At 68.1% G+C, this 23,985-nt stretch overlaps 2 protein-coding genes across 5 annotated transcripts in view; one reads left to right on the forward strand and one right to left on the reverse strand.

Annotated features, from left to right (window-relative positions):
* Nucleotides 1–16,569, forward strand: part of INPP5A (inositol polyphosphate-5-phosphatase A) — a 159,025-nt gene extending 142,456 nt beyond the window's left edge. For all 3 annotated transcript variants that reach the window (XM_025467712.3, XM_035707959.2, XM_025467713.1), the window contains 5 exons: nucleotides 2,450–2,523; nucleotides 11,905–12,016; nucleotides 14,121–14,189; nucleotides 14,973–15,059; nucleotides 15,142–16,569. In XM_025467712.3, coding sequence (XP_025323497.1) covers nucleotides 2,450–2,523; nucleotides 11,905–12,016; nucleotides 14,121–14,189; nucleotides 14,973–15,053 — 336 coding nt within the window. In that variant the 3' untranslated portion in view covers nucleotides 15,054–15,059; nucleotides 15,142–16,569. The remainder of the gene's footprint in view (nucleotides 1–2,449; nucleotides 2,524–11,904; nucleotides 12,017–14,120; nucleotides 14,190–14,972; nucleotides 15,060–15,141) is intronic.
* NKX6-2 (NK6 homeobox 2) lies at nucleotides 16,252–19,654 on the reverse strand. Of its 2 annotated transcripts, XM_049103182.1 has the most exons (4): nucleotides 19,200–19,654; nucleotides 18,929–19,101; nucleotides 18,529–18,744; nucleotides 16,252–16,538 (listed from the first exon to the last, which is right to left on the reverse strand). In XM_049103182.1, exons 1-4 carry the CDS (start codon nucleotides 19,600–19,602, stop codon nucleotides 16,320–16,322), a joined length of 1,011 nt encoding a protein of 336 aa, XP_048959139.1. In that variant the 5' UTR covers nucleotides 19,603–19,654; the 3' UTR covers nucleotides 16,252–16,319. The 2 variants fall into 2 exon arrangements, with proteins under 2 accessions (XP_048959139.1, XP_025323500.1); XM_025467715.3 differs by lacking the exon at nucleotides 16,252–16,538 and having other exon boundaries at nucleotides 18,348–18,744; nucleotides 19,200–19,652.
* Between the last annotated feature and the right edge of the window lie 4,331 nt (nucleotides 19,655–23,985).

The following is a 23,985-nucleotide window of genomic DNA, read 5'->3' on the forward strand; positions in this document are numbered from 1 at the left end:
CACGAGCCTGGGGGACACCCCAGGTCTCCCCGGGTTTCCTTCGACGTGTAAGGAAGAGCGTAGAGCCCCGGCACCGCACAGCGGATGGGTCACGTTCCGAGTACCTGTACCTGAGCACCTGGCCCCTCGCCTCTCACAGCGGGTGGGGTCAGATGGACGGCAGCCCCACGTCCCCCGAGACGAAGGTCCACGAAGGCGAGCTTGCAGTCCAGGCCCCACACAGGTCGGGCGCACGCTTGAGAACAGCACGTGAACAGCACAGTAGCCGACAGAAACTGTAAAATGAGAATATTTAAAATGATTAAAAACATGAAAGAATCAGAAACAGACACCACACCCAGGAAGAAACATTAAATAACACAGAACTTCTAGAAGGTGGCCACAGAGAAGCCCTCGAGGTAAATTGGCGGCGGCGGTGTGTAGGGCGCGGCGCCCCAGGCAGGACGGCAGGGGTGGGGGTGGAGGGCAGCGCCGCGCCGGCGGCCACGCTGGGCGAGCTGACGCTGGGCCACGGGAGACGCATCCTCAGGGGCAGGCGGTGCGCCGACCAGCAGCGGGGCTCCAGACGGAGGAGACCGGGCAGAGGGCAGCGAAGAGGCCGCCGGCCCCCGCAGGAGGGGAGCTGGCGCCAGGCACGACTCGACTCGGCGGCCCGAGGGAGGAGTCTGCGCGCCGGGGAGGCCCAGGACCTCTCCGCGGGGTGCGTGGGAGCGCTGCGGTCCCAGGACGCCACCGCCGCGCATCCCGGAGGGTCTCAACACCTCCGTCTCCACAACATGGACTTCTCCAAGCGCCTGAGCTCAGTGCGGGAGAGATGGGAAGATGTGCTGACGCCTGGAGAGCGGAGCACGGGCCCTGCGGCTGCACACGCGACCCTGCAGTAATAAGGGGCCCTGGATGCTTCCTGCTGACCCCCAGGCCGCCCGTCAGCCTGGCCGGACTTCCCTAGAGGCTCCACACCGGCCCTTCTGGAAACCCGGCCTCTGACCCGGGCCAGGCCAGTTCCTCTTATCCGTCCTCCGTCAAAACCACAGAGCGCCTGTGCGAGCCAGCAGCTGCCCCCCACGTCCACCCCGCCACATCCAGGGCCTGTCTCTGATCTGGGAAGTCGGGAATTCAAGCTGCAGGGTGATCTAGATAAGAAACACGCTATAGGCGTGTGTGTGTGCGTGTAATACGCGTAGAAACACAGGAGTAAACGTGCACATAACTGCAGGACCTGTTCGGGCCCCACGCACACACGGAGGGTGCGTCTCTGTCCCTAGACCCTTCCTCTCCATCCCCAGCCCCACTGGAAGAACTGACCTAGGAACTTTCCAGAAGCTGTTTGGCCTGGAGACCTCCCTGGAGGAGGAGCCAGAGTCTCCCCTTGATGCTGGGCATCAAGGCCACTCGGTGCCATAGAAGCCAAGCCCCTGTGTGCTCCACATGCTTCCCCACCCCACAGGTACCCCCTCCCTGAAGCTCCACCCCCCGTGGGTCCCTGCACCCCTGCTTGGCAACCACCCTGGGTCCCCCAGGCCCGTCCCCATCAGAAAGCTGAGCAGGCTCACGCTCAGGAGATATGGGCTCACGGGTGGCACGAGGGGTCCAGGCCCCCAACCCCTGACATCTGAGCCTGCCCAGGCAGGGTCCGAGGTGCTTTGTGATCCGCGTCTGAGTGTCTGGGATTCTGCAGGAACGTGCGTGAGGCTCTACTGCTCTACTGGTGTACCCTCCCTCCCCACAACCCCCCGCGCTCCTCCTGGCGGGGGGCGCTGTGTGCAGGTGGCTCAGGGAGCAGCTTGGCACACAGGCCATGACTGCGTAAACATGGAGCTGCTGATGTCACACTTCTGGTGTGACGCACGAGGTGCCGGGACAGGAGCTGGGGGGCCGAGGACCTGACCCACGCGCACGTCCGAGGCTGTGCATCGCGGAGGCTCAGCTCGGCCTGGGGTGGACACGGCTGGTGGCACCCGTTCCCCGCTGGGACACCGTGCCCCTCGGGGTTGGTTCCGAAGGGTTCTGCGGGCAGGCTGCTGTCTTCCCCGCGCAGAAACCAGTGCTTCCCACCCAGGCTTCCTGCTGACCCCACCTGCGCGCCAGCGTGGTCACCGTTGACCTTAATTTGGGCCGAGCTGAGAGCGTGTCCGTGCTGCCGGGCGTCGGCGTCAGGGCGCTGCCGTGTCTGCTGCCCCGTGTGGTTCCGGCAGAGGTGACCCTGCCTGGCCGGGCCGCCCTGGGCAGGGGGCTGGAGCCCAGTGTGGACCCCGGGGCAGAGGGCCTGCTGGGAGCCCACAGACCTCCCCCGGGACCCCGTGGGCAGCCCCGGCGGCTCCGCCTGCGTACGGCCCTCTGTGGCCTGGCGTGGCTCCTGGGAGTGCGTGGGTCCCTGCCGCACACGACCGTGCCCCCCGGGAGGCCAGCCACAGTGACCTTGTTTTCTTGTTTCTTTTCTTTTCTTTAGCTCTTAGAATTTGACAAAGAGCTGTCTGTTTTTAAGGACAGGCTGTATGAGCTGGACATCTCGTTTCCTCCCAGGTAAGGAGCCCCCGCGTGCCGGATGAGCAGGTAACTTCCCCCGGGGCCGTGTGCACCTGTGAACACCTTCCTCCTGCCCGCTCTAGCCCAGCCCCGAAGGCCGCAGCCAGCTGAGAGCAATAAGCGATTCTGCTCTCTTCTCTAAAAAAAGAAAAAGATTTTTATGAAATATGCCAAATACCACTTCTCAGACCAGCACACTGGGTCTTTCTGGGAACGTAGGACGTTCGGCAGTGTGGGTGCTGGGGTAGGTTTGGGGGTGTTTTTCTCTTAGACACGAAGTTTCTGTTGTGCTTTACTCTGCTGTTCACAGCACCTTGACCCGCAGCAGTGACAGCCCGTTCCGTCGCGAGCACTGGGGGTGCGGCCCGCACCGGTGCCCAGGCCTTAGAGGGCGTGGGGCGTAGGGAAGCCGCAGAGGGCGGCCTCGGCAGCTGCGGCTGGACGGGGGCTCAGCCCGCCTCCCCCGCCGTGCCAGGCATTCAGGGGAGGGCACCTTGGGCCACGGAGGCCTCTCCCGGGACTCCTCCCCGGCCCTTCTCCTTTCTCAGACCCCGGTGTGAATCCTCGTCACTGGGGCACGTTCAGGGAAACTTTATAACACAGGCGTGGGGGCGTCCGGGGCCCACGTCACACCCTGTCACCAGACACAATAGCTCTGCTCCGAGAATATGCCCGGAAACCAGATGGGCTTTCACGTGTGCTGTGAAGGTGCCCCATCCCTGGGCCCCGTGCGCGGAGGCTGGCAGAGGACCCCGCAGCCCACTGCGCACAGGACTTCCTGCAGCGGGTGCACATGGGCTGTGCCCCTCTGACCTCAGGGTCCAGACTCTGGCCGAGAGGGCCACCGCGTGAGTTGCAGGGGACCAGAGAGGCAGCGACTCGGTGCCCAGGCTGAGGTCTGGGACAGCCAGGAATGCCGCAGGACAGGGGGCCACCCCAGCAGTTCCCACCCAGGAACTGACCACAGTGTCCCCCTTGAACTCGCGACACTTCCAGGTACACCTGAGACCTAAAGAGGGTCTTAGGATTTGTGAGCCCGCCCCTTCCTGGCTGCGGTAGGCCGGATGCCCCGAATGGCGCCTCTCACTTGAACAACCCGAGGATCTCTTTCTCGGTCTTTGCTGAGCTGGAGAGGAGGAAGGAGGCCTGGGGGCCACCTCGGGCAGAGGCCACGACCCTGTGGACACATGTACCCTGCACTGGTGTCTGCATCTCCAAGTTTCTCTCAAGCCCAGAGCCCACAGGGCCTAGTGGCCAGTGCGTGGGGGCGAGCAGCAAGCCCACCACCAGCCCGGGCAGCAGAGAGAAACCCGCCTGGCCCCGCCCGACACTTCGGGAGTTTGGCAGGACGGCCACGTGGGTGGTGGGGTCCTGGGCTGGTGGTCCCTGGCCGAGGAAGCACAAGCCTCGCTGGGAGGGTGGGGTACCCTGCCTGCCTGTGTGGGGCCCTTTCTGCCCCTGGACAGGAGAAGTGGGTGACTTCGTGCTACGTGGGGGGAGCTTCGGAGAGCTGCGCGTGTGTGTTGGTTGTTGGGGTACCTCCTCCCGCGTTCACCGGGACACCTGGGGTGGGCTGTGGGCCCAGGCTGGGGTCACCCTGCCCTCAGCAAGGTCCGGGTCCGTGAGGCATGCGACTGCTGCTGAGCATAAATCTCTGTGGGGATTGCTTGGCTCGTGGGAGGATGGCCCCCAGCGATGTCCCTGCGCTGTCGGGGGACCTGGGGCTGCAGGGTGGTGTCCCGAGCCGTCCAGGTCGGCCTGTGGAGCCCCGTGAGCCTGAGGAGCAGAGAGCTCACTCGGACTGGGGACAGGAACTGTGACAGGAGGGGACACGGGTGTCTCAGCAGCACTGGCTTCACAGGTGCAGGCGCTACCTGCCTGGTCAGTCAACTCATCAGATACTTTCCCTTTTTTTATTTTTTTTTTAAGATTTATTTATTTATTTATGATAGACAAAGAGAGAGAGAGAGAGAGAGAGAGAGAGAGAGGCAGAGACACAGGAGGAGGGAGAAGCAGGCTCCATGCCAGGAGCCCAACGTGGGACTCGATCCCGGGACTCCAGGATCGCGCCCTGGGCCAAAGGCAGGCGCCAAACCGCTGCGCCACCCAGGGATCCCCTACTTTCCCTTTAATTAGGAAATGAGACGGTACTTTCCCTGGATGGACACGGGAGGAGGGAAGGTGGAAGGTTTCCAAGCAAACCGACAGCTCTCAGACGCCGAGCCCAGCTTCTGCTCAGAGACCGTGGCGAGACCCTCCCCCATGTCTGGGTCACACCAATCCCCTTCCTTTCGCTCTTCTGTACTTTTTAAAATATTGTATTTATTCATGAGAGACACAGAAGCAGAGACACAGGCAGAGGGAGCAGCAGGCTCCCTGCGGGGAGCCCGACGCGGGACTCGATCCCAGGACCCGGGGTCACGCCCTGGGCTGCAGGCAGATGCTCAACCTCTGAGCCACCCACGCCTCCCAGCTCTTTTGCGTTTTTGAGATCATGCCTGTGACCAGGGTCCACAGCCGCAGGGTGGCCACGTGGGGCTGCGAGAGCTCCAAGCTGTGGGAAGAGTTTAAGCTGCAGCAAAGTCCAGGACAGGTGATGAGCGATGGTGAGGTAGCGGCTGTAAGGTGTGGTGCCTGCCAGGTACTCCTGACTGTACCGTAAAATAGGTGGTCGGGCGTGCAGTGTGTGTGTGCGCGTGTGTGTACATCTGGGGGGCTATGTGTGCCTAATGGTATATGAGCTCGTGTGCAGATGTGTGTAGGCGTATGCACGTGTGTGCCGCATGGGCACCTCCATGTATGCATGGGGATGTGTGCAGAGGACTGTGTGCACTGTGTAGGCACATGTGCTTGTGAGCAAGTATGTGGGTCTTCCTCAGGTATGAGTGCATGTGTGTGCACATGGGTAAGTATGTGGTACGTGCACAGGTAAAGGCACGTACATGCAGGGTGTGTGTGGGTTACTGTACGTGTGTGTGTAGCGTATATGTGTTTGGGTTTGTATGTGTGTACAGAGTCCACACATGTGTGCATGGGTTTGCACGCGCGTACATGAGGTGTGTAGGTGTGTGTATACAGACTTGGTACACGTGTGGTTATATGTGCACATATCTAGGTGTAGGGGTGTATGCACGTATCTTATACAGGTGTGGGGGTACGGGTTGTGTGTGCGTGTGTGCATGGCTGTGTGCACACAAGGGCCTGTATGTGGTGTGTGCATGTACTTGGGTGTATGCAAGTGACCACTGCATGGGTGTGGGTGTGCCTAAGCTATGTACGTGTATGTGTACGTGATGTGTGCACGTGTGCATGTAGCTGTTTGCATGTGCATGAGTGTGTATGTGGGAGTGTGTTCGTGTGCAAGACCTATTGCGGAGTTTGTGCATGTGGTGTGCACACACGTGAGTAGGGAGTGTGTACATTCATGTGTACGTGTGGGTATGTACTCGTGTGTGGCCTGGGTGTGGGTGTGTGTACACGGCCTGTGCGCAGCCCGCAGCACTGAGCAGCTCGTGGCGGGAAGCAGCTGGGGGCTTCCCGTGTCCCCCCTGGAGCAGAGGGCGGGAAGCCCCAAGTGTGCAGTGTGCGGGAGTTGGGGACGCCGTGCTACGCCCACCGGGGGAGGGGCAGCGCTGCCCGCTGAGTCGTGAGTGAACAAACCCCTGTTCGGGGCCAGAGCCTTCCAGATTGGCAGGCCTGCGGCCCCTCTGCCCCCGCCCCGGGCCCAAGGTCCCCCCGTGGGAGAGGAGGCAGGAATTCCATCCCCACGCGCCCCGGGCCAGTGCGGGGAACCCCGGGACGACTTCGGGGGTGTCCGTGTCCTGAGGGCCGGGCCCCAGCACTGGGGTCTGAGGCTGGACTGCTGGACCACGAGGCTCTGCACGGGGCCAGGGCGCCTGCGGGTGGGGCTGAGCTCGAGGTGCCCCCGGGCTGCTGCACCCCGACCCGCAGGGCCACCCTCCCCCGGGGCTCCGCGGAGGCCAGTGCCCTGGCGAGGCACACGCGTCCTGGACTGGAGGATGCTCCTCCCCTTGGACAGAGGCTTGTGAGGTCGGAGGCCGCGCTGCACGGCTCACGTCTGTAAAGGTCGGCGGGGCCCTGTGGGGACCCTCCCAGAGGGGGCCCCCGGTGCGTCGTCCACGCTGCCCAGGCAGGGCTGTGCACAGCGAGATGCTGCAGGGACCGAGGGGTACCCTGCATGCCAGGCCCCTTCCACAGCCCGGGAGATGCGCCCCACACGTTTCCGCCCCGTGGGACTGGCTTTGCGCTCCTGGGCGGCCCCGCGTGCTCTCAGCCGGCGCGGCTCTCGGTGCGTGTCAGGACCTACTGGAGCTCCCTGCGCGCTGCCGGGCTCCCGGGACTGTCTGGAAGGCTGCGAGGACTGAGCCCGTGTGGCCGGGGCCGCCTCAGGCTGTCCCGTCCTCACGGGGCTCTGGGCTCAGCAAGGCCTATGTTTGCTCCGGTTCTTCCGAATCCAGGAACGTGGGGCTCGCCGTCCCAGGGCGTCGCCTGTCTGTCCTGCGCAGGGACCCTGAGCATCTGCTCCCGCGGCTGCTGCTCCTGCACCTCCAAGCCGGGGGCGCGCTGCACACTGGTCACGCGGCCTGGGTCCCTCCCGGGGGCGCCTCCCGCAGCACTGCGTGGGGCCGGGCATGCCCGGGGCCGCTCGTCCTGGCCGGAGCGCGGAGCGTCGGCACAGCCACACGCCGAGTCCCCCACAGACGCTCCGTTTGCGGACCGGCCTCAAAGGGAGAGAGGGTTCTCCAGACATCGGTCGCTGTTCCCCACGGACTCACAGCCCCTCAGGCCTAGTGGATTGCAACTTCATGCTGTCACTTTGCTGGAAGACGGGCTAACATTCTGACATTCCGACATTCCCAGAGCGCCTTCGGCTCCTTCCCATCGAGGGCGCAGCGCGGCTCCCACCTGCGTTAGGGCAACGACGGCAGCCGCCGCCCGCGGGTGGTGATCAAGAGGCAGAGTGTGCGGCGGGCAGGAGGGCGCGCCCCGCGCTCCAGGGTGGCACCTGCCCCCCTCCGCCCCGCAGGCCGGGGTGGCACCTGGACACGTGCAGGTCCGAGATGCCGGCGGTGTGTCCCTGTGCTTCTGAGGCGAACGGCCCTCCGACGGCTCACCGCGTGGATCTGAACCCGAATCTGTGAGCCGCTGGCTCCTTGCGGTTAGAAGGGCCCGGTCTCTCGCCCATGCACACACGGGGGCGACCTCACGAGCCGGCCCCCAGAACCCCCGGGTCGCCCGACTGTACGCAGGCCCCAGGTGTCGGCAGGTGTCGGACGGCGCTTCCCTTGGCATCACCGAGTGGAGGCCGGTCTTCCCGGGGCCGCTGTCAGGCACGGGGCCCACACACATTCTCCGGGGTTCTGGGCTAGGCTCAAACGCTTGGATTTTGTCACTGGCTACAAATAGCCTTGGATGTTTTCTTGGAGAAGTGGCTCGTTTCATCGCTGCTTGACAAAACTCCTGAGTGACAGCAGCGTCTGCCTTTCTGGCAAAACAGAGATATTCCATGAAATGAACCAAAACAGCCACCCGGCAGCACGCGTCACGTATGTTCTCCTCATCCCACCGCATCTCGAAACCGCACGCCTCCCAGGCTGCACGGTGAGTGCAGCGCCCAGGGGGCAGGGCTGAGGGGCGCCACCAGCACCAGCACGACGGCCGCGGCAGACGCGTGAGGGCCACGCGCACCTTCCCGACCCCCCGGGAGGGCCCCGGGACCCGGAGGCTCCACACACCACACCCGGGACTAGCCAGGAACTGAAGGGGCCGGAGGGCGCACCGTGGCGGTCGGAGACTCGCCCCCGCAGTGGAGCGCCACGCGGCAGGATGCGGCAGGCTGGTCCCGAGCAGACCCCAGGGCAGCCGCACGGGGCAGAAGGCCGTGCACTCGTGCTCACGCGCAGGTCGCACAGGCGTGACTTGCTGGTGGTGCTGAAGCCACGACCCTGGGCTTTCCAGCGGGGCCGTCCCTGGACGTGGGGGCCGTGCCGCGCGGGTGACACGGTGACGACAGGAGCTGCTGGTCTACTCAGAACTTCTCGAAGCAGTTTCCTCATCCCCGGGGAAGTCACGCGGGGAGGATCACGGTCCCGTGGGCAGGAGGTGTTTCTGCTCAACAGCTGATCACAGAGTGAGGGGAAGCCGTGGCTTCTGAGGACAAAAGTCTGTAAAGCGAGGTAAAGGCGGCTCGAGGAGGCGGGCGGTCGGCCCCGGGGCGTTTACTTCTAGATGAGGGATAGAGGCTCTCGGGCCGCAGGTTGGTGTCTGGGGTCACCTGTCCCGCTGGGAGGTCCGGACCGGAAGGAGCCCCGCCGCCCGCCGTCCCCTGCGCCCTGGGCGAGGCCCCCGCGGTGTCGGGGTGGCCAGAGCTGAGCCGCTCGGGGGAGCCAGGTGCGCACTCCGCGGCCGGTCCGGGTGCCGCCGCCCCTTCTCCACCCGAGAGCGCAGTGTGGCCGCGGCTCCTGCTCCCTTTCCTTCTCTTTTTGTCTTTCTCGGTCTTTTCTGGGAATATCAGTAACGGTGGGGGTTTTTGAAACAGAGTACTTAGGGACACGCAGTTTGCCAGGCCGCCGAGGGCCCGCGTCTACACCAGCGTATTGGGTACCGGGCTGCGGCTGCTGTCACCGGGCAGGGCTCCGAGGAGGCGCTTGGTCCCCGCGGCCTCCCTGGGTGCCCCCTGCTTGGGGGAGCAGGTGCAGGACGTCCTGGTCTGGCTGTGCTTTACCTTGTCTCCTCTTGAGCCCGGCGTCCCCCACCCGCGGCCGCCCTGTGGGTTAGGGCTGGAAACACAGCCGGGCTTTGTGCCCTCCCGGCCGCGATGTCAGGGCCGTGATGTCAGGGTGCGCCCCCGCAGCCCCGCCCGCCCGCCTGCTCCGATGGAGTCCTCGCGTCTCCCGGCCTCCGCGAAGGGGCCGCTGCCCACATCCCGAGGGACGGAGCTGGAGGTGCCCCGGGGGTGGGGGGGACAAGTGGGCGATTGTCACCGGCGGTCACGGCTCCCCCTCAGCCGGCCCGGGCACCGCCTGCCTGTGCCCCCGGCCCTCCAGGGCTTGCCTCAGAGGCGCAGGCGTGGCAGCAGGTTTGGTCCTGACCCCATCCGCTCTGGGGCTGCGCGGGCCGGGTCCCCGGTGCTCTGCCCCCGCCCCCGGCTCCCTGGGCCTCCCTGCAGCGGCAGCGGCACCGTTCCGTCCGCGCTGTGGCTGGGCCCGTTCCCGGGTCAGGGGCCCCTGCGCTGTGGGAGCGAGGGCAGTGCCTCGACCAGCAGGACCCTTCTTGGCACAGGTCCTTCCTCCTGCTGAGTGCCCTGTGGACACCGTGGACGGTGGCGGCCGGGTCCTGCCCAAGCACGATGGGCCAGGCCATGCGGGATCCCGGGACTGCCCTCGGGGTGCGGACCCAGAAGCCGCTACTCGCGGCTTTTCCGGCTCTCCTCTGGGACTCATCCCAGCGCCCCTGTGAGTGGTGACCGCCTGTTGGGTCCCGGCGAGGACAGGGCAGGACGGAAGCTCCGCGGTCTGCGCAGGCACCTCTGACCCATGGATCTAGAAGTCGCCTTCTGTGTCCTGGCACAACCCTGGGCCCGTGGTGCAAACTCTGAGCTTTGGCCCTGGTAGGTCCTGGTGGTCTGTGGGTGCTGTGTGCGGCCCTAGACGAGCCCCCAGGACCAGCTGGGCCCCCGAACGGGTTTGCTGTCGCAGCATCGGGGGCGTGCCCGAGCGTGGAGGGGGGTGTCCGAGCGCCGGGAGCTCATCCCTGCCCGACTGCATCTCCGCACGACCCTTTAGTCTGCGATGACTCGCTGTCGCCTGCGGAGAGCCCCCGCCCACCACCACGGCTTCCAGCTCGCAGCCGCCCTCATCCCCACCTCGTCCCCAGCCGGGGGGCTTCTCGCTCTCGACCCGCGACTCCGCACGTTGTCCTCCGGAAGCTGGGGTTGATCCGTGCGGACTCCCGTCCCCGGCTCCCAGGCAGCACGTTCCTGGAGCGAGCCCGTCCCCAGCCCAGGCGAGGCTGCGGGTCCAAGGCGGGCAGGGCCCGGCCGGTGCTGTCGTTTCCTCACCGCCGCGGAGCCGGGGGCCCGGCGTCTGCACGCGCGGAGCAGCATCGGCCACGGGCTCGCCGCCCTCCTGCTCAGGCGTCTGTAGAGCCGCTGCCGTCCGGGCCCCCTGCACGCGCTGCTGCTACAGGCAGGACTGGGTGGGTTTGGGTTTTAAGCATATTTGCTGCTTTGGGTCTTTAGTCAAGTGAAACGCTGATTCCCTGAGGGGCTGGGGCCCTCGGCCTCTGTTCCTGGTGAAGGCGTGTGGGACCCCCTGCAGGACGGGCAGGCGGGAACCCTTTGGTCAGCGTGCAGGCCCGACACGGGTCTGGAGGCCGCAGAGCAGAGGGACCGGGTCCTCCGCAGAGCGGCCCGAAGGCCAGCGCCGTCCCCCCTTCCAGGTGCAGGAAGGTGAAGCAGAGAAGACGCCAGCTCGCACCCAAGACCACGTGGGCCTTTGGAATGAACTTAAAAACATTTTTTTACAAGGAAAAGTCTAGACTCTAGTGACGGCCGTACGAGGTCACCAGCGGTGGGCAGATGCGCCTCACTGCTGCGGGCACACGGGACGCTGCCCCCGTCTCCCCGAAGGCAGCTCATCCTGAGTGCGCTCTTCACCCCTCAGTCCCGTCAGGATGCCCACTTGGGGTGGGGCTGGCGGTTTTCCGTGGACGGAGACGGGACTGCTTCCGTGGGTCCTGGAATTGGAAAGAAGCCGCCCTGGGGTCCCCAGCTGGCGGCGCCCCCAGGCTCCCCGCCCACGTTTGTGTCCCTTGCCGTCAGGGCCCTGCCCCGTGGCTGAGCCAGGTCAGTGGGTGGGAGGGGCGCCCAGTGGCCGGAGCCCCGAGTCCGGGACGGCCATGGGCCGGGCCACCACGATGAGCCCGCGGCCGGGGCACCGCACACCTACTGAGCAGACGCTGTGGTGGGGCAGGCACGGGGACGGGGCTGGGCCCGCGTTGAACCCCCGCCTCCGCCTCCGGGCGCCTGGTGGGAGTCCCCCAGCGGCACCCCTGCGTTCAGAGCCAGGCCGGGCCAAGCCGTCCTCAGACAGCGTCCCAGACCCAAAGCACAGCATCACAGGTGATGCCATTGGTTTGTCCCCGGGGCCTGTTACAACTAAAATTCAAGCGAGAACTTAAATCGTGGGTTTGGCCTTGTGCTCTGGAATCTTCTGTTGGTGGGTTCCTTCCCTGCGCAGCACTGGCCGCTCCGCGTGCGTGGGAAGAACCTCCCGGCCCTCCCCGGGGGCCCGGAAGACGCGGGAGGCGGGGCTAGAGCCGTGGCCGACCGGCTGACCCGTGCCTCTGTCCCCGCAGCTACCCGTACAGCGAGGACTCCGGCCAGGGCAGGCAGTACATGAACACCCGGTGCCCCGCGTGGTGTGACCGCGTCCTCATGTCCCCGTCCGCCAGGGAGCTGATCCTGAAGGTGAGTGCCCGCCTTGCCCCAGGACCGGCCACACGGGCCCCCTCAGACCCTGCGCCCGGCCCCAGGGCCCTCGCGACACCCCAGGACTTTCTGAACCCAAAACACGCAGCACGGTCATCGGTGCTTTAAACATCAGTAGTTTATTGTGTCCTCGGGAGCCAAGCATGCTCTCGTCCACTCAGGCGCTTGTAAGCTGTAAAGTGCGGTGGACCCATCTGTCCTGATTCCCCCAAGTTGTAAATCAGGAGCCCGATTCACATCCAGGCTCGAGGCAGCTTTTAGGAGGCAGCCTCCTGATTTTCCAGAATTTCCAGTGCCCACATTTTAATACAGAGAGTGTTTTCAAAAGAATCAATATCTGAATTAGATTTTCAACCCCGTCCATGAGGAAGCGTCCCAAACATCCCACTCAGGGCCGCAGGCAGGTGCTCGGTGCTCAGAGCAGACACAGCAACGGGTGGGCCTGAGCTCTGCTGCTTGAGGCTCCAGCTGCCCCCCGCCCCCCCCCCGGGGCCCTTCTTGGGCAGGCGGGGTCACAGCCAGGAGAGCAGCGCCCCCCCCCCAGGCTGCCCCGGGCCTCCAGCACCCTGCCGCACGCACCCCCGGTGCCCCCTGCTCCGTGAGGGCGCAGCCCGTGGTGTCCTTCCCGAGCCCAGGGGGAGCCCCCAGGGGCCTGGGCTGGAGGCAGGGGCTTCGCTGGGTCTGCAGGAAGCCTGCTGTGTCGGGGCCTCGGCACTCCTGCCCGGCGCCCCGTCCGGGACCCGCACCCGTCTGACACCCTTGCACCCAGGGCCGGTCGCTGGGGGCTGCCCCAGGACCGCTTCCCCCCAGGGCCTCTCGACTGACGCCCCATGGGATGTCGGCCACGCAGGCACAGGGCCACGGCTCCGGCCGAGCCTGCCTGGCCCCGGATGTGGCGGCGCCCTCCCTGCCCGGCCTGCTGGTGGCGCTCTGGGGAGAACCGGGCGCAGTCTCGCGGTGGCTCGCAGCATCCACCTGCCGCCCCGAGCACGTGCGGTGCCTCCAGGGTGCGGGGGACAGAGACACGGGTGGCGTCCACCAGGGGAAGCACCCACAGCCAGGGAAACCCACTGTGCGGCGTCTCCGCTGCGCGCCCGGGGCTGCAGGCGGCTCCCTGGAAGCGGTTCCCTGTAGACGGTCTCCTGCTCGTTCACATCTCGGAGCTGTGATGCTTCAGAGCTGGAGGGAGCCCCCCCGACGGCCCAGGCCCTCCCCGGGGGCCGCCCGGCGGCGGCGGGCGTTACAGTCGGAGCAGACGCGCCTCGCGAGCGGCTCCGCGGCCTCATCCATCATGCTACGCTCGGTTACCTCGTCGTCATGTTCCGTTCTGCTTCCCCGGCCCGAAAACACGGAGGGCGGCGGGCTGGCGGCGGCGCCCGGGAGCCGCGGTGATGAGCGCGCGGCTGTAATTTGTTTATCTGTCTCGAGATTATGCGGATGGAAATCCACAATTTTCTGCTGCCTTTGTAAATTACGGCGCGTGTCTGATGAATGTCCCCTCGCGGGCCGCGGCGCGTGAGGGTGGGAGGGGCTCGGGAGGGGCGCAGCCGGCGCCGAAGGTTACGTTTTTATACTTTCTGGCAGGCGACCGTGCTGGAAAGTGAATCTGACCTTAAGCTTCCTGCTGCATTAAAGATAACTCAGTTCTAACTTTACGGTCTCGGTGCTTCAGCTGCGGATGTGAAAATCCGGCCCAGTGGGGCGCCTGCCAGGAACAGACGGTTCCCGGTCGCCCCAACACGCGGGCACCTGCCGGTGGCTGAGGCGCCCGGAGGAAGGGCAGCCGGTGCACAGTGTTAATTAACACGCGGGGAGCAGGACTCGGCGTCTGCTCGCCTCCAAACACGGATCTGGGCTAAGAGAACCGCTGGGCGCACGAGACGAGGGCGCGGGGCCCCGACCCGACCCTGCTCCGGAAGCAGGAAGAGCCAGGGGCTAGGGGGATGACGGGGCTTCCAGAAGGCTCTGCCTTCCAGCTGGCCAGAGGCCTCCAGGAGGCAGGCGGGGGGTGCGGGGCTCGTGCCCTCCCCCCCAGGAAGCCCCTCCATCCCCGCCTTCCACACGGTTCTGTTTGCTTCCCCAGTCGGAGAGCGAGGAGAAGGTTGTCACCTACGACCACATCGGGCCTAACGTCTGCATGGGAGACCACAAGGTGATGTGCCCTCCCTGGGCCCCGGTGGGCGGCGGAGGGGGGGCCTGGACCAGGGTGGGGACTGCCCGGAGGAGGAGGGCTGGACTGGGGGGGGGGAGGGGGGGCGACAGTGGGGTGAGAGGGGCTGGACTCGGGGTGGGAGGTGGGAGGTGGGGGGGCTGGACCAGGAGGTGGGGGTGGAGGGACTGCGGTGGGGGTGGGACGGGGGCGGGGCTGGTCGTGGGAGGTGGGGGGGGCCAGGCGGGCTCCAGGGCACAGGTCGCCTGGTCTATTTTCACTTGGTTGCAGTGAAATACCAGGAGGGGGGAGGCAAGCACAGAAAAGCCTAGTCCCGTGGAACAAAGTAGAGAACTTCACTACTTATGACAAGACACAGACTCCAGCAGTGGCTTCCAGGGCCCTCTTTCTCGTGTGCCCTTGGGACCCGCGGTGGCTCCTGGTGGCCCTGCGCCTGAGCGTCCCCCACCCCGGGGCCCCCGCTGTCGCCCGGGCAGTGCTGCTCGCGTCTTACCTTCCGCCGGACCGACGGGGCGCCCGCGCTGTGCTGTCCCGAGTTCAGGGCACCGTCGCCGCGGGAGCGGACCCAGGAGGGCACCCGGTGCCCCCGTCCGCAGGGCCTTGCGGGCAGCCGCGCCCCCTGTACCTGGAGGCCGCGCCCTTCCCACTCGGCCCCAGCGGGAGGCCGTGTGACGGGGTCGGAGCGGGGTCGGAGCGGGGTCGGGTCGGGGTCGGGCTGGGTCGGGGCTCGGCCGGGCTCCTGACGCCCTTCTTCTCCCGCCGCAGCCCGTGTTCCTGGCGTTCCGCATCGCGCCCGGGGCAGGTAAACCTCACGCCCATGTGCACAAGTGTTGTGTCGTGCAGTGACGTGTGGTAAATATGACTCCTTCCTCCACCTTTTCTCAGCTTTTCCTGGTGTGTTTGTTCCTTTAACGAGTGACCAATTCCACGGCAGGGAAGCGATGGCAGCGACACCAGAGGGCCCTTCGCGAGACCTCCCTGTAGCGCGAGGAGCAGGTGACGTCCCGTCCATTGAGATACGTCCTCCTACAGCTGCATCGACAACCCGCCCGAGCGCCACCCGCTAGACGGCCGGCCCCACACTTCGCTTCAGCCTCCGGACGTTCCGGAAAAGCCTCACATACCTCACTGTCTTGTCTGTTCGTGTGACATTAAGTAGAAATATTGGGTTTTTGTAATAAGTCACCGTCCTGTTGCCAAAACTCTATAGACAGGAGAGGGAGTCTGTACCTGAGACTTCAGAGTTTCAATTTTTAATCATTGTCAGCGTGGGAAGAGCTTCTCCGGCGTGGAAGCCCCCCGAGGCCACGTCCCCTCTGCCAGCTGGAGGTGCGCCCGGGCAAGGCGGTGGGCGGTGTGGCCGCTGGAGGAGAGCCGGGGCCCGTCTCCGCCTCTGGCGGCTGCCCTGCCGTGTTATTTACTCCCCTGCCGTGTTACATGGTTTTTGAATCACACTGCAGCTGCTTTTCCATTTTTATATATATAAATATATATAAATATATACTTTTTAAAAATAATTTATAAATCTTACCAAAACTTATGCTAAATATACTTTCCAGGATGAATGCTTGAGAGGGTCCTGTCCGCAGGTAGAGACGGAGTCTAGCAGTTGAGGCACGTGAACCTGTCCGACCGCGCGCCCCAGCGGGGCCGTCCGGGGGACGCTGACCACAGCACATCTACACTTGCAGATTCTTACTCCTATGCCTTTTTTTTCTGTGTAATATTAAGAACTGAATGTGAAGTTTGTAGCTAGCTCGGGTGTACCTTTTAAGAATTTTGTAAACCGTTTCGTCTGTCTTTTGTTACTGTTCTATGGTGCCAAGTACTCTACATAAACAATAATATCATGGGAGAAACAAAACTAGCCTAGTCCGCTTCAGATAGAACCTGCTTCTAACATGGGCTGTACATAACCCTATTACGACGAGCAAAACTGTAAGTTTCCCGGGCTGCGCAGCGCAGCCAGCCTAGTAGTAGCCTCGCCGCGACGTCTCCCCTAGCACGAAGGACAGCATTAAAAGGTCATTGCAGAGCCTGTGGATGAAACACAACGTATGTTTTATTGATCTGCTTCAGAACACTACAGAATTCCTGGACTGGGCGAAGGCCTTAGACGCTCGTTTTTAGGTAAATCACTACCACTGAAGTGCTGGGGTGTCCGCTTGCCGAATCCGTTCCTGACGGTGCCATCGAGGTCTGTTCGGCGTCAGTGCTGTGGCCGCTGCTCTGTCCCCGTGCCCCGCGGCAGTCCGGCCCCACGCGCTTCTGTGGAACGGGGTATCGGCTGTGGGTCGCCGTGGAGGCCTCTAGAAATGACCGCTCCGGTTCCTAAGCAATAAAATTGATCATGGTGAAAACAGTCCTGCGTCCGCTTTGTTTCTCTGCCTTCCCTGCCCCATCGCCTTTGAGATGCTAAGCGGCGGGCGGGCGCTCCTTTGTGGGCTGCTAACTGGAGACCGGGGTGAGCCGAGAGGAGAGAGGGGCGATCCCGGAGGTCGTCCTCAGACTCGGCTACACCAAACCAAGCGCTCAGTTAAGTGCAGGAAAATCATCTTTCGGGTTTTTTGTTTTGTTTTTTTTTACCGTACCGGTAACTAACGAATTACCCCGCAGCATTTAAAAACGAGATTATAAAAACTCTCTGCTGTCCTCGAGACTTTAAAACTGGAAATTCCTTTGCTCTCAACGTGAGCAGGGAAAGCAGTTCACCCAGACATAAAACAGGTTTCCATGTTGCTGCATTAAAAAGACCGGCCAGTGGTTCAAAAGAAACGTCTGTTTTTTAAAATTGATGGTGCAGCCACGCGGCATAGAACCAATCACCAGCCTTTTCCGTTTCTCTAACATTTTCAAAAATGCCTTCCAGGAGAAACCTTACAGTTTCTGTAAGCTCCACAGTTCTCAGTAGGATGCGACCACGTGGAGCGCCGGCCCGAGGTCTTCCCCCAGCCGGACCTGCGGCGGGGCCTGCCGGTGAGCTCCCTGCGCCCCGACCGCGGTCCCTGCGCCCCGACCGCGGCCCCGCGCCCCGACCGCACTCCCTGCGCCCCGACTGGAGTCCCTGCGCCCCCACCACGCTCCCTGCGTCCCCACCGCGATCCCTGCGCCCCGACCGCGCTCCCTGCGCCCCGACCGCGGCCCCTGCGCCCCGACCGGGATCCCTGCGCCCCCACCGCGCTCCCTGCGCCCCGACCGCGGCCCCTGCGCCCCGACCGCGGTCCCTGCGCCCCGACCGCGGCCCCTGCGCCCCGACCGGGATCCCTGCGCCCCCACCGCGGCCCCGCGCCCCGACCGCACTCCCTGCGTCCCGACTGGAGTCCCTGCGCCCCCACCACGCTCCCTGCGTCCGCACCGCGCTCCCTGCGCCCCGACCGCGGTCCCTGCGCCCCGACCGCGGTCCCTGCGCCCCGACCGAGGTCCCTGCGCCCCGACCGGGATCCCTGCGCCCCGACCACGGTCCCTGCGCCCCCACCGCGCTCCCTGCGCCCCGACCGGGATCCCTGCGCCCCGACCACGGTCCCTGCGCCCCCACCGCGCTCCCTGCGCCCCGACCACGGTCCCTGCGCCCCGACCGGGATCCCTGCGCCCCGACCACGGTCCCTGCGCCCCCACCGCGCTCCCTGCACCCCGACCCGGGTCCCGTCCCCCGCGGAGCCGTCCGGGCCTCACCGGGGAGGAGGCAGTGCGAGCGGACCCTCGGAGGGCGCGCGGTTCCTTCGGGTTTGCCTTTGGCGCCCGGATGAGTCGAACGACCATTTCTAGCGAGGAGGCTGCGGCCGCCTGAGCCGCGGGCGCTGCAGGGTCCGGGAGCTGCGGGCCGCGGGCGGAGCCGCAGCTGGGACTCGCCCCTCGCCCGCCCCGGGTCCCAGCACGCGGCGGCGCTGCTCACCTGCCAGGCCCCCGCCGCGGAGCCGGCCCGCAGCCCGGGAGGCCGCCGCACCTGCCCGCCTGCGCACCTGCCCACCTGCCGCGTCTCCGTCCGGTCCCCGTCCCGCTGCGCTGGGCGCTCGCTGGCGTCGCGGCTCCTCCGGCTCCCGGGCGGCCGAGGGGTCCGGGTCGCGGGGCCCGGGACTGGGGGGGGGGCGGGGGCCGCGAAGGAAACACACGCGGTGCAGCCTCGGAGCCGCGGCTCCCCGGGACGTGTTAAATAATTTATTGATCATACAAAGTGGCTCCGCCCGAGCCCGCGCCGGCCGCCTTATAACTTATCCTGTAAAAATATATCTACACCCGGGCGGCGGCGAGGGGCGCCGGGCCCCGACCCCGACCCGACCCCACCGGGTCACAAGGCGTCCCCCGCGCCGCCGCACGGGCTGACCAGCGCCAAGTTCGCGGGTTTGTGTTTCTTGAGCAGCCGCGTGATCTTCTCGTCGTCCGAGTTGGGGTCCAGGGGCCGGTTGTACTCGTCGTCGTCCTCCGCGTCCGAGCCGCCCACCTTCAGCTTCTCGGCGTCCGAGTCCTGCTTCTTCTTGGCCGACGCCATCTCCGCCGCGTGCCGCTTGCGCCACTTGGTCCGGCGGTTCTGGAACCACACCTGCGGGGCCGGGCGGTCAGCGGCCCGAGGGCCGGGCGGGGGCGGGCGGGCGGGCGCGCAGGAGCCGCGGGGCCGCGGGACGCACGGGGACCCCGCAGCCTCCGGGACGCGCGGGGCCTTGGGCCCGCAGGACGCGCACCGACCCGCCGCCCGCCCGGTTCGCCCGACGCGGGCCGCCGCTCACCTTGACCTGGCTCTCCGTCATGCCCAGCGAGTAGGCGAGGCGCGCGCGCTCGGGGCCCGCCAGGTACTTGGTCTGCTCGAAGGTCTTCTCCAGCGCGAAGATCTGCTGGCCCGAGAAGGTGGGCCGCGAGTGCTTCTTCTTGCCGTCCTTGTCCAGGACGCCGCCGGCCTGGGCTGCAAGGGCGCGCGGGTGAGCGCGGCCGCCCGCCCCTCCCCGCCCCTCCCCGCCGCTCCCCGCCCGGCCCCCGCCTCCCGCGCCCCCGCGCGCCTACCCGGGCCGGCCAGCCGCGGGTCCCTCCAGGGCGAGCCCTGCACCACGCCGGGCCAGAAGATGGGCGGGCGCCCCGGCAGCTCGGCCAGCGGCTTGGGGTAGCCGCGCGCCACGGCCGCGGGCCCGAAGTACACGCCGGCCGACGAGGCGAGCCCGTTGAGGCGGGGCAGGCCGCCCAGGAGCCCGCCGCCCGCCGCCCCCACCGGCCGCCCCAGGATGTCGCTGATGCCGTGCGGGGTGCCGAGGGGCAGCTGCGCGCCCAGGCCGCCGAGCGCGGGCGCCTTGAAGCCGGCGGGGCCCAGCTGCGCGTAGGGGAACAGCGCGCTCTTCATCTCGGCCATGTTGTGCAGCGCGGCCAGCGGGGCGCTGCTCAGCACGAACGCGCCCGGGCGGTTAGCGTCCATGGGCGCCGCCGCCGCCGGCCCGGGAGCGCATCCGGGCCCCGCCGCCGCCGCCCCGCGCCGCGCCCGCCGCCCGGGAACTTTGCGCGCGGCCCGGGGCGCTCGGGGCGCGGGCGCCGACGGCCGGGGAGGCGCGAGGCTGGGCGGCGGCTCGGGCGCGGCGCGGGGCGGGGGCCGGGGGCCGGGGCGCGGGCAGGGGCGGCGGCGGCGGCGGCGGCGGCTCCGGCTCCGGCCGATCCGAGCGGCGGGGCGCGGGCCGGGCGCGCTGATAACCGCGGGGGCCCCCGCGCGGCGCGCGCGCTGATTGGCTGCGGACGCCCGCGGCCCGGCCATTGGCCAGCGCCCGCCGCCCGCCCGCCGCCCCCGCGGCCCGCACTCCATGAAGGGCCCATTAGCGCGGCAGGTGCCTCCCCGGCTGTAAATTCGGGCCCTGATTTATCTCCCGCGGGACGAAATAAATCCCGCCGGATGGGACTTTAGTTAGGCGAAGCTTTTAATGGGGAACCACGGAAAAATACGGCGGCATAGTCTATCGCCCGCAGGAATGCAGATCCCGAGACCCGCCCTGCGCGCGCCGTGCGCCCTCCTCGCCCCGGCCCCGGGAGCGCCCCCCGCGCTCCCCGCCCCGACGGCCCACGGCCCCGCGCGCACGCCCTGCCCCCGCCGGGTCCGGGGCCCACCCGCGACGCAGCACACCCGGGCCGGCGGGCTCTGCGCGCGGGGCTGTGCGCTCCCGGGGGCGCCTCGCGAAGGCCTCGGCTGGGCCTCCGGGGCCGCTCCCCGCCGGCGGGGCCACACCCTCGCGCCCACGCGGCCTCCCCCGGCCCGGTGCGGGGCGCCCGCGACGACTGCCCGGCCTCGCTCCGCGCGGGGACCCGGGGCGCGCTCGCCGGGGCGCTTCGCGGCGCCGCTTTCGTTGTGCGGCGTTGACGGCGAGGTCCCCGCGGCAGATCGGAGCCCCGGGCCGGCGGCCGCACGGTCACTCCCGCCCGGACGAGGCCTCGCGACGCGGGGGCGGTCGGGCTCCCCGCTCCCCTCCGGGTGCGCAGCTTCCCCCGCGCCCACGCCCCCGCGCCCTCGGGGCTCCCGCTTCACCTGCCCCGCTTCCCTGCACCGCGCGCCCGTGCGCCCCGGGACCGGCGGGGGACGCTCTCCCGCAGGACCCCGGGCCCGGGCGGAGCGGAGCGGGCGGGGCGCGTCCCTGGGGCCCCCCTTTCCCCGGGCGGGCGGGCGGGGCGCGGGGGAGGCTGCGCAAGACCTGGGGCCCCAGCCGCCCCCGCCCCCCGCCCCGCGCCCCCGGGTCTCTGACGTCGCCCGCCCCCCCCCCCCCCCTCCCGCCCGGACGCCCGGGGTCGCGATGGGGCCGCGCGTCTCCCGGGAGCCAGTGGGCGCGGGGAGGGGGAGGCGTGAGCGTCCGGCTTCTCCCGGGTCCCTCCCCGCTCGCTCCCCTCCCCTCCCCTCCCCGGGTCCCCCACCAGGGCTCCCCCCGCTCATCCCACCCCCCGCTCCCTCCCTCTCCCCAGGCTCCCCCCGCCCCCAGCCCCGCCCCCCGCGCCCCCTGCAGCGCCCCCAGGCGCCGCCCCCTCGGGGCAGGTCCCCAGCGGCGGATCCCGCGAGCGGAGCCGAGGTCGGAGGATGCCACCTCCTGGCCTGGAAGGAAACGTCCTGCGGAGGCGGAGGCGGAGGCGGCGGCGGCGGCTTCTGCGCGCAAACCCGCCGCCGTCGGAGACCGGGAGCGCTTGGCCCCGAGCTGCGAGCATCCGGCGCCCGGGAGCCGCGGGGGGCGCCAAGGACCGCTGGGCCGCGGAGCCGAACCCCGAGCCTCGGCAAGTGCCGCGGGGGAGGGGGCGGCGGGGGGCGGGGCACGGGGGCAGGGGCGGGGCGGGCGGGGCGGCCCGGGGGACAGGGGCGGGGCGGCGGGGGTGGGGCGCGGGGCCCCGCGTGGTGCAGCCCTCGCCCCTCCCCGAGCAGGCGCCGCGGCCCATCCAGGGATCTTGCGCCCGCGGGCCCCGGAGCCACAGCAGGTCGGGGACGCGGAGGGGCCGCCCCGGGCCGACGGGCAGGGGAGCGCGGCGGGGACCGGGGCTGGGGCAAGGCCCACGCCCGCGTGGCGTCACCCCCGAGGCCACACGCAGGGGCCCCTGCGCTCCCCGCCCCTCCACGGCCCCCCTGGCCCCCGGTGGGACCTGAGCACCGCCCTCCCACCGCACCCCTGCTGCTGCGGGGGAGTGAGCAGGGCCGTCCTGGAGGCCCTCAGGTGGGCGGGGACGAGGCTAGGGGCCTCCTCCCCCCACCCCTCCGCCCACCCGCCCCGCCCCGCCCCTTCGCCCCCTGCCCCCTGCCCCCTGCCCTGCTGTGCAGCCCCGGGAACACCCAAGGCCCTGCGCGCCGCACCTCGGGATGCGCGTCCTGAGCGTGTCCCCACGACCCTGCCCGGCCCGGCGGGGACGCTCGGTGCCCAGGTGCTCCGGGGGCTGGCGAGAGCCGCGGGTGGGAGCCCCGTGTCCGGGCGGGGGAGGGGCTCTGTGCTCCCCCAGGTAGGCACCACCCAGGGCCCCAGGCGCCTGAGCCAAGGGCATCTTGCGGGGCGGCAGGAAGAGGCCGGCCAGGCCCTGGGAGGCGGGAGCCCCGTTGGAGGAGCCCGGAGGTGTGCTCAGGAAGGGGGGCTGGGCGCAGGCAGGGGTGCAGGGAAGCCCGGCCGGCTCCTCCCTGGCCAGCGGGGAAGGGGTGGCGCTCCCGTCGGGGCAGAGCCTGAAGCTCCCCCGAAGCCCAGGGTCCACGGCCTCCCGCTGCGCCCCTGCCGGCGCCCCAGCTCCCCCCTCTCTGTACTGGGCTGACCCGCGGGCTCCCGCCCTGCCCCGTCTTCACCTCCCTCCTCGGCAGGTGCAGCCCCCCGTTGGAGTCAGGGCCTGCTGCGGGGTCCACACGCTCCCGGGCTCCCGGGCTGTGACGTTTGAGCTGGCCGCACGTTCTCCGCCCTGGGGACACAGGTCCACAGCCCGCGGGTGCTTGTGGGGTGCCCACGTCCCCCCTGCTGACACACGGCCACTCACACTCCCTCCCTCCGCCTCATGAAAGCCTCTCCGGAGGGCGGCACCCCCTCGGCCAGCTGCCCCTGCCCACACTCGGCTCCCTGATCTCTGCCGCTCGGGTGGCTGCAGGGGTGGCTGCTGCAGGTGCCTGTCTTCCTTCTCTGCTTCCCGGGACCCACGCTCTCTGCAAGACACCCCATGGGCACCAACCCGCCAGGCATGCGGCCATAAGCACTTGAGCCACAGACAGACCCCAAAGAGGTAGCTCGGAGCCCGGGGCCCCGGGGGCAGGGGGACCCCATGGGAACCTGAGCCCTGGCACCGCCTTGCTGTCCCTCCCACTTCTGAGAGGCTCCGCGGAGACCTGTGGCTACCCGTCCCCTGCAGCCACATCCAAGGCGGCGGCCCCAGCCCAGCCCGGCAGGCGGGACCCGAGCCCCCAGGGATGGTCTGTGCTGGGAGTCACCCCCCAGGGCCCCGTGGACCATCCCTGGGGGATGACCATCCCTGGAGGGGAGCCCTGCAGGGCCGCCTGGCTCAGAGTCGCAGGAGGGCCCCCAGGAGGGCGGCCGCACAACGGGACAGCAGAGGCCAGTCCTCGGGGATCGTCACACAGGACGGCTCGGAAGCCATCCTCTGGGGTCCCGAGAACCGTGTCTCCTTCAGGAAAGGACAAAGGGAAGTGGCCGTAAATCACGGCTCAGACTCATTCCCCCGGGGCTGCGCGGGCCCCAGATGTGCAATCGCGGGTAATGAGCTCTCTCCCGGGGGCTGCTGGGGGGTCCTGACTGCGTGCCAAACGCGCTAATTGAGCACCGAGTAAAAGATTTGTGTTAGGGCCTCGCTCCGCGGCCGCCGTCGCCGTGCTCCCAGGATGGGACGGGACTGGCCTGGCCTGGCGGAGGCTTCCGGAAGGGCTCTTGGCCGCACTCCAGGCCGGGTCCCAGCCCCCCTCTGCGCGGGCATCGTGGCGGGCGAGGGTCTGGCTGTGCCAGGACGGGGGCCGGGCACCTTCCACGGGCCGCTCGGGGCCAGCAGGCCTCGGCCGCGGGGAGGGGCTGCCCCTGCCCCCCTGGGCTCTGGCCTGGGCTGCCTTGTCCACCCCATCCTGGGCTCTTACGAGGTGCCTGTCGCCCGTCATGGGAGGCGGATCGTCCCCTCGTGGGTCACAGGGTGGCCGGGGCCCTCTTGCTAAGGGCTGGCCCGCCGACGCGCCTGGGGGGCTGGGGGGCTGCTTCCCGGAACCCGGCCTGGAGACAGCTGGAGGCCCGGGGCTGGGGAGGGGGGCAGGAGCTCAGGGTCCAGCCCAGGGAGTCGGAAGGAAGGTCTGTGACGTGTCCTAAGGTCTGGGGGT

Source organism: Canis lupus, chromosome 28 (genome assembly GCF_003254725.2).
Source record: "Canis lupus dingo isolate Sandy chromosome 28, ASM325472v2, whole genome shotgun sequence".
In the NCBI taxonomy this organism is placed as follows: domain Eukaryota; kingdom Metazoa; phylum Chordata; class Mammalia; order Carnivora; family Canidae; genus Canis; species Canis lupus.

Excerpts from the sequence above, each read along its gene's own strand:
- NKX6-2 (XM_049103182.1), bottom strand. The coding sequence starts at position 19,602 with ATGGACGCTAACCGCCCGGGCGCGTTCGTGCTGAGCAGCGCCCCGCTG. Across the intron at positions 19,102-19,199 it reads CCCGCGGCTGGCCGGCCCGG|CCCAGGCCGGCGGCGTCCTG; the intron begins GTAGGCGCGCGG and ends GCGCCCTTGCAG. Across the intron at positions 16,539-18,528 it reads AACCCGCGAACTTGGCGCTG|GAACCGGAGCGGTCATTTCT; the intron begins GTCAGCCCGTGC and ends TTTATTGCTTAG.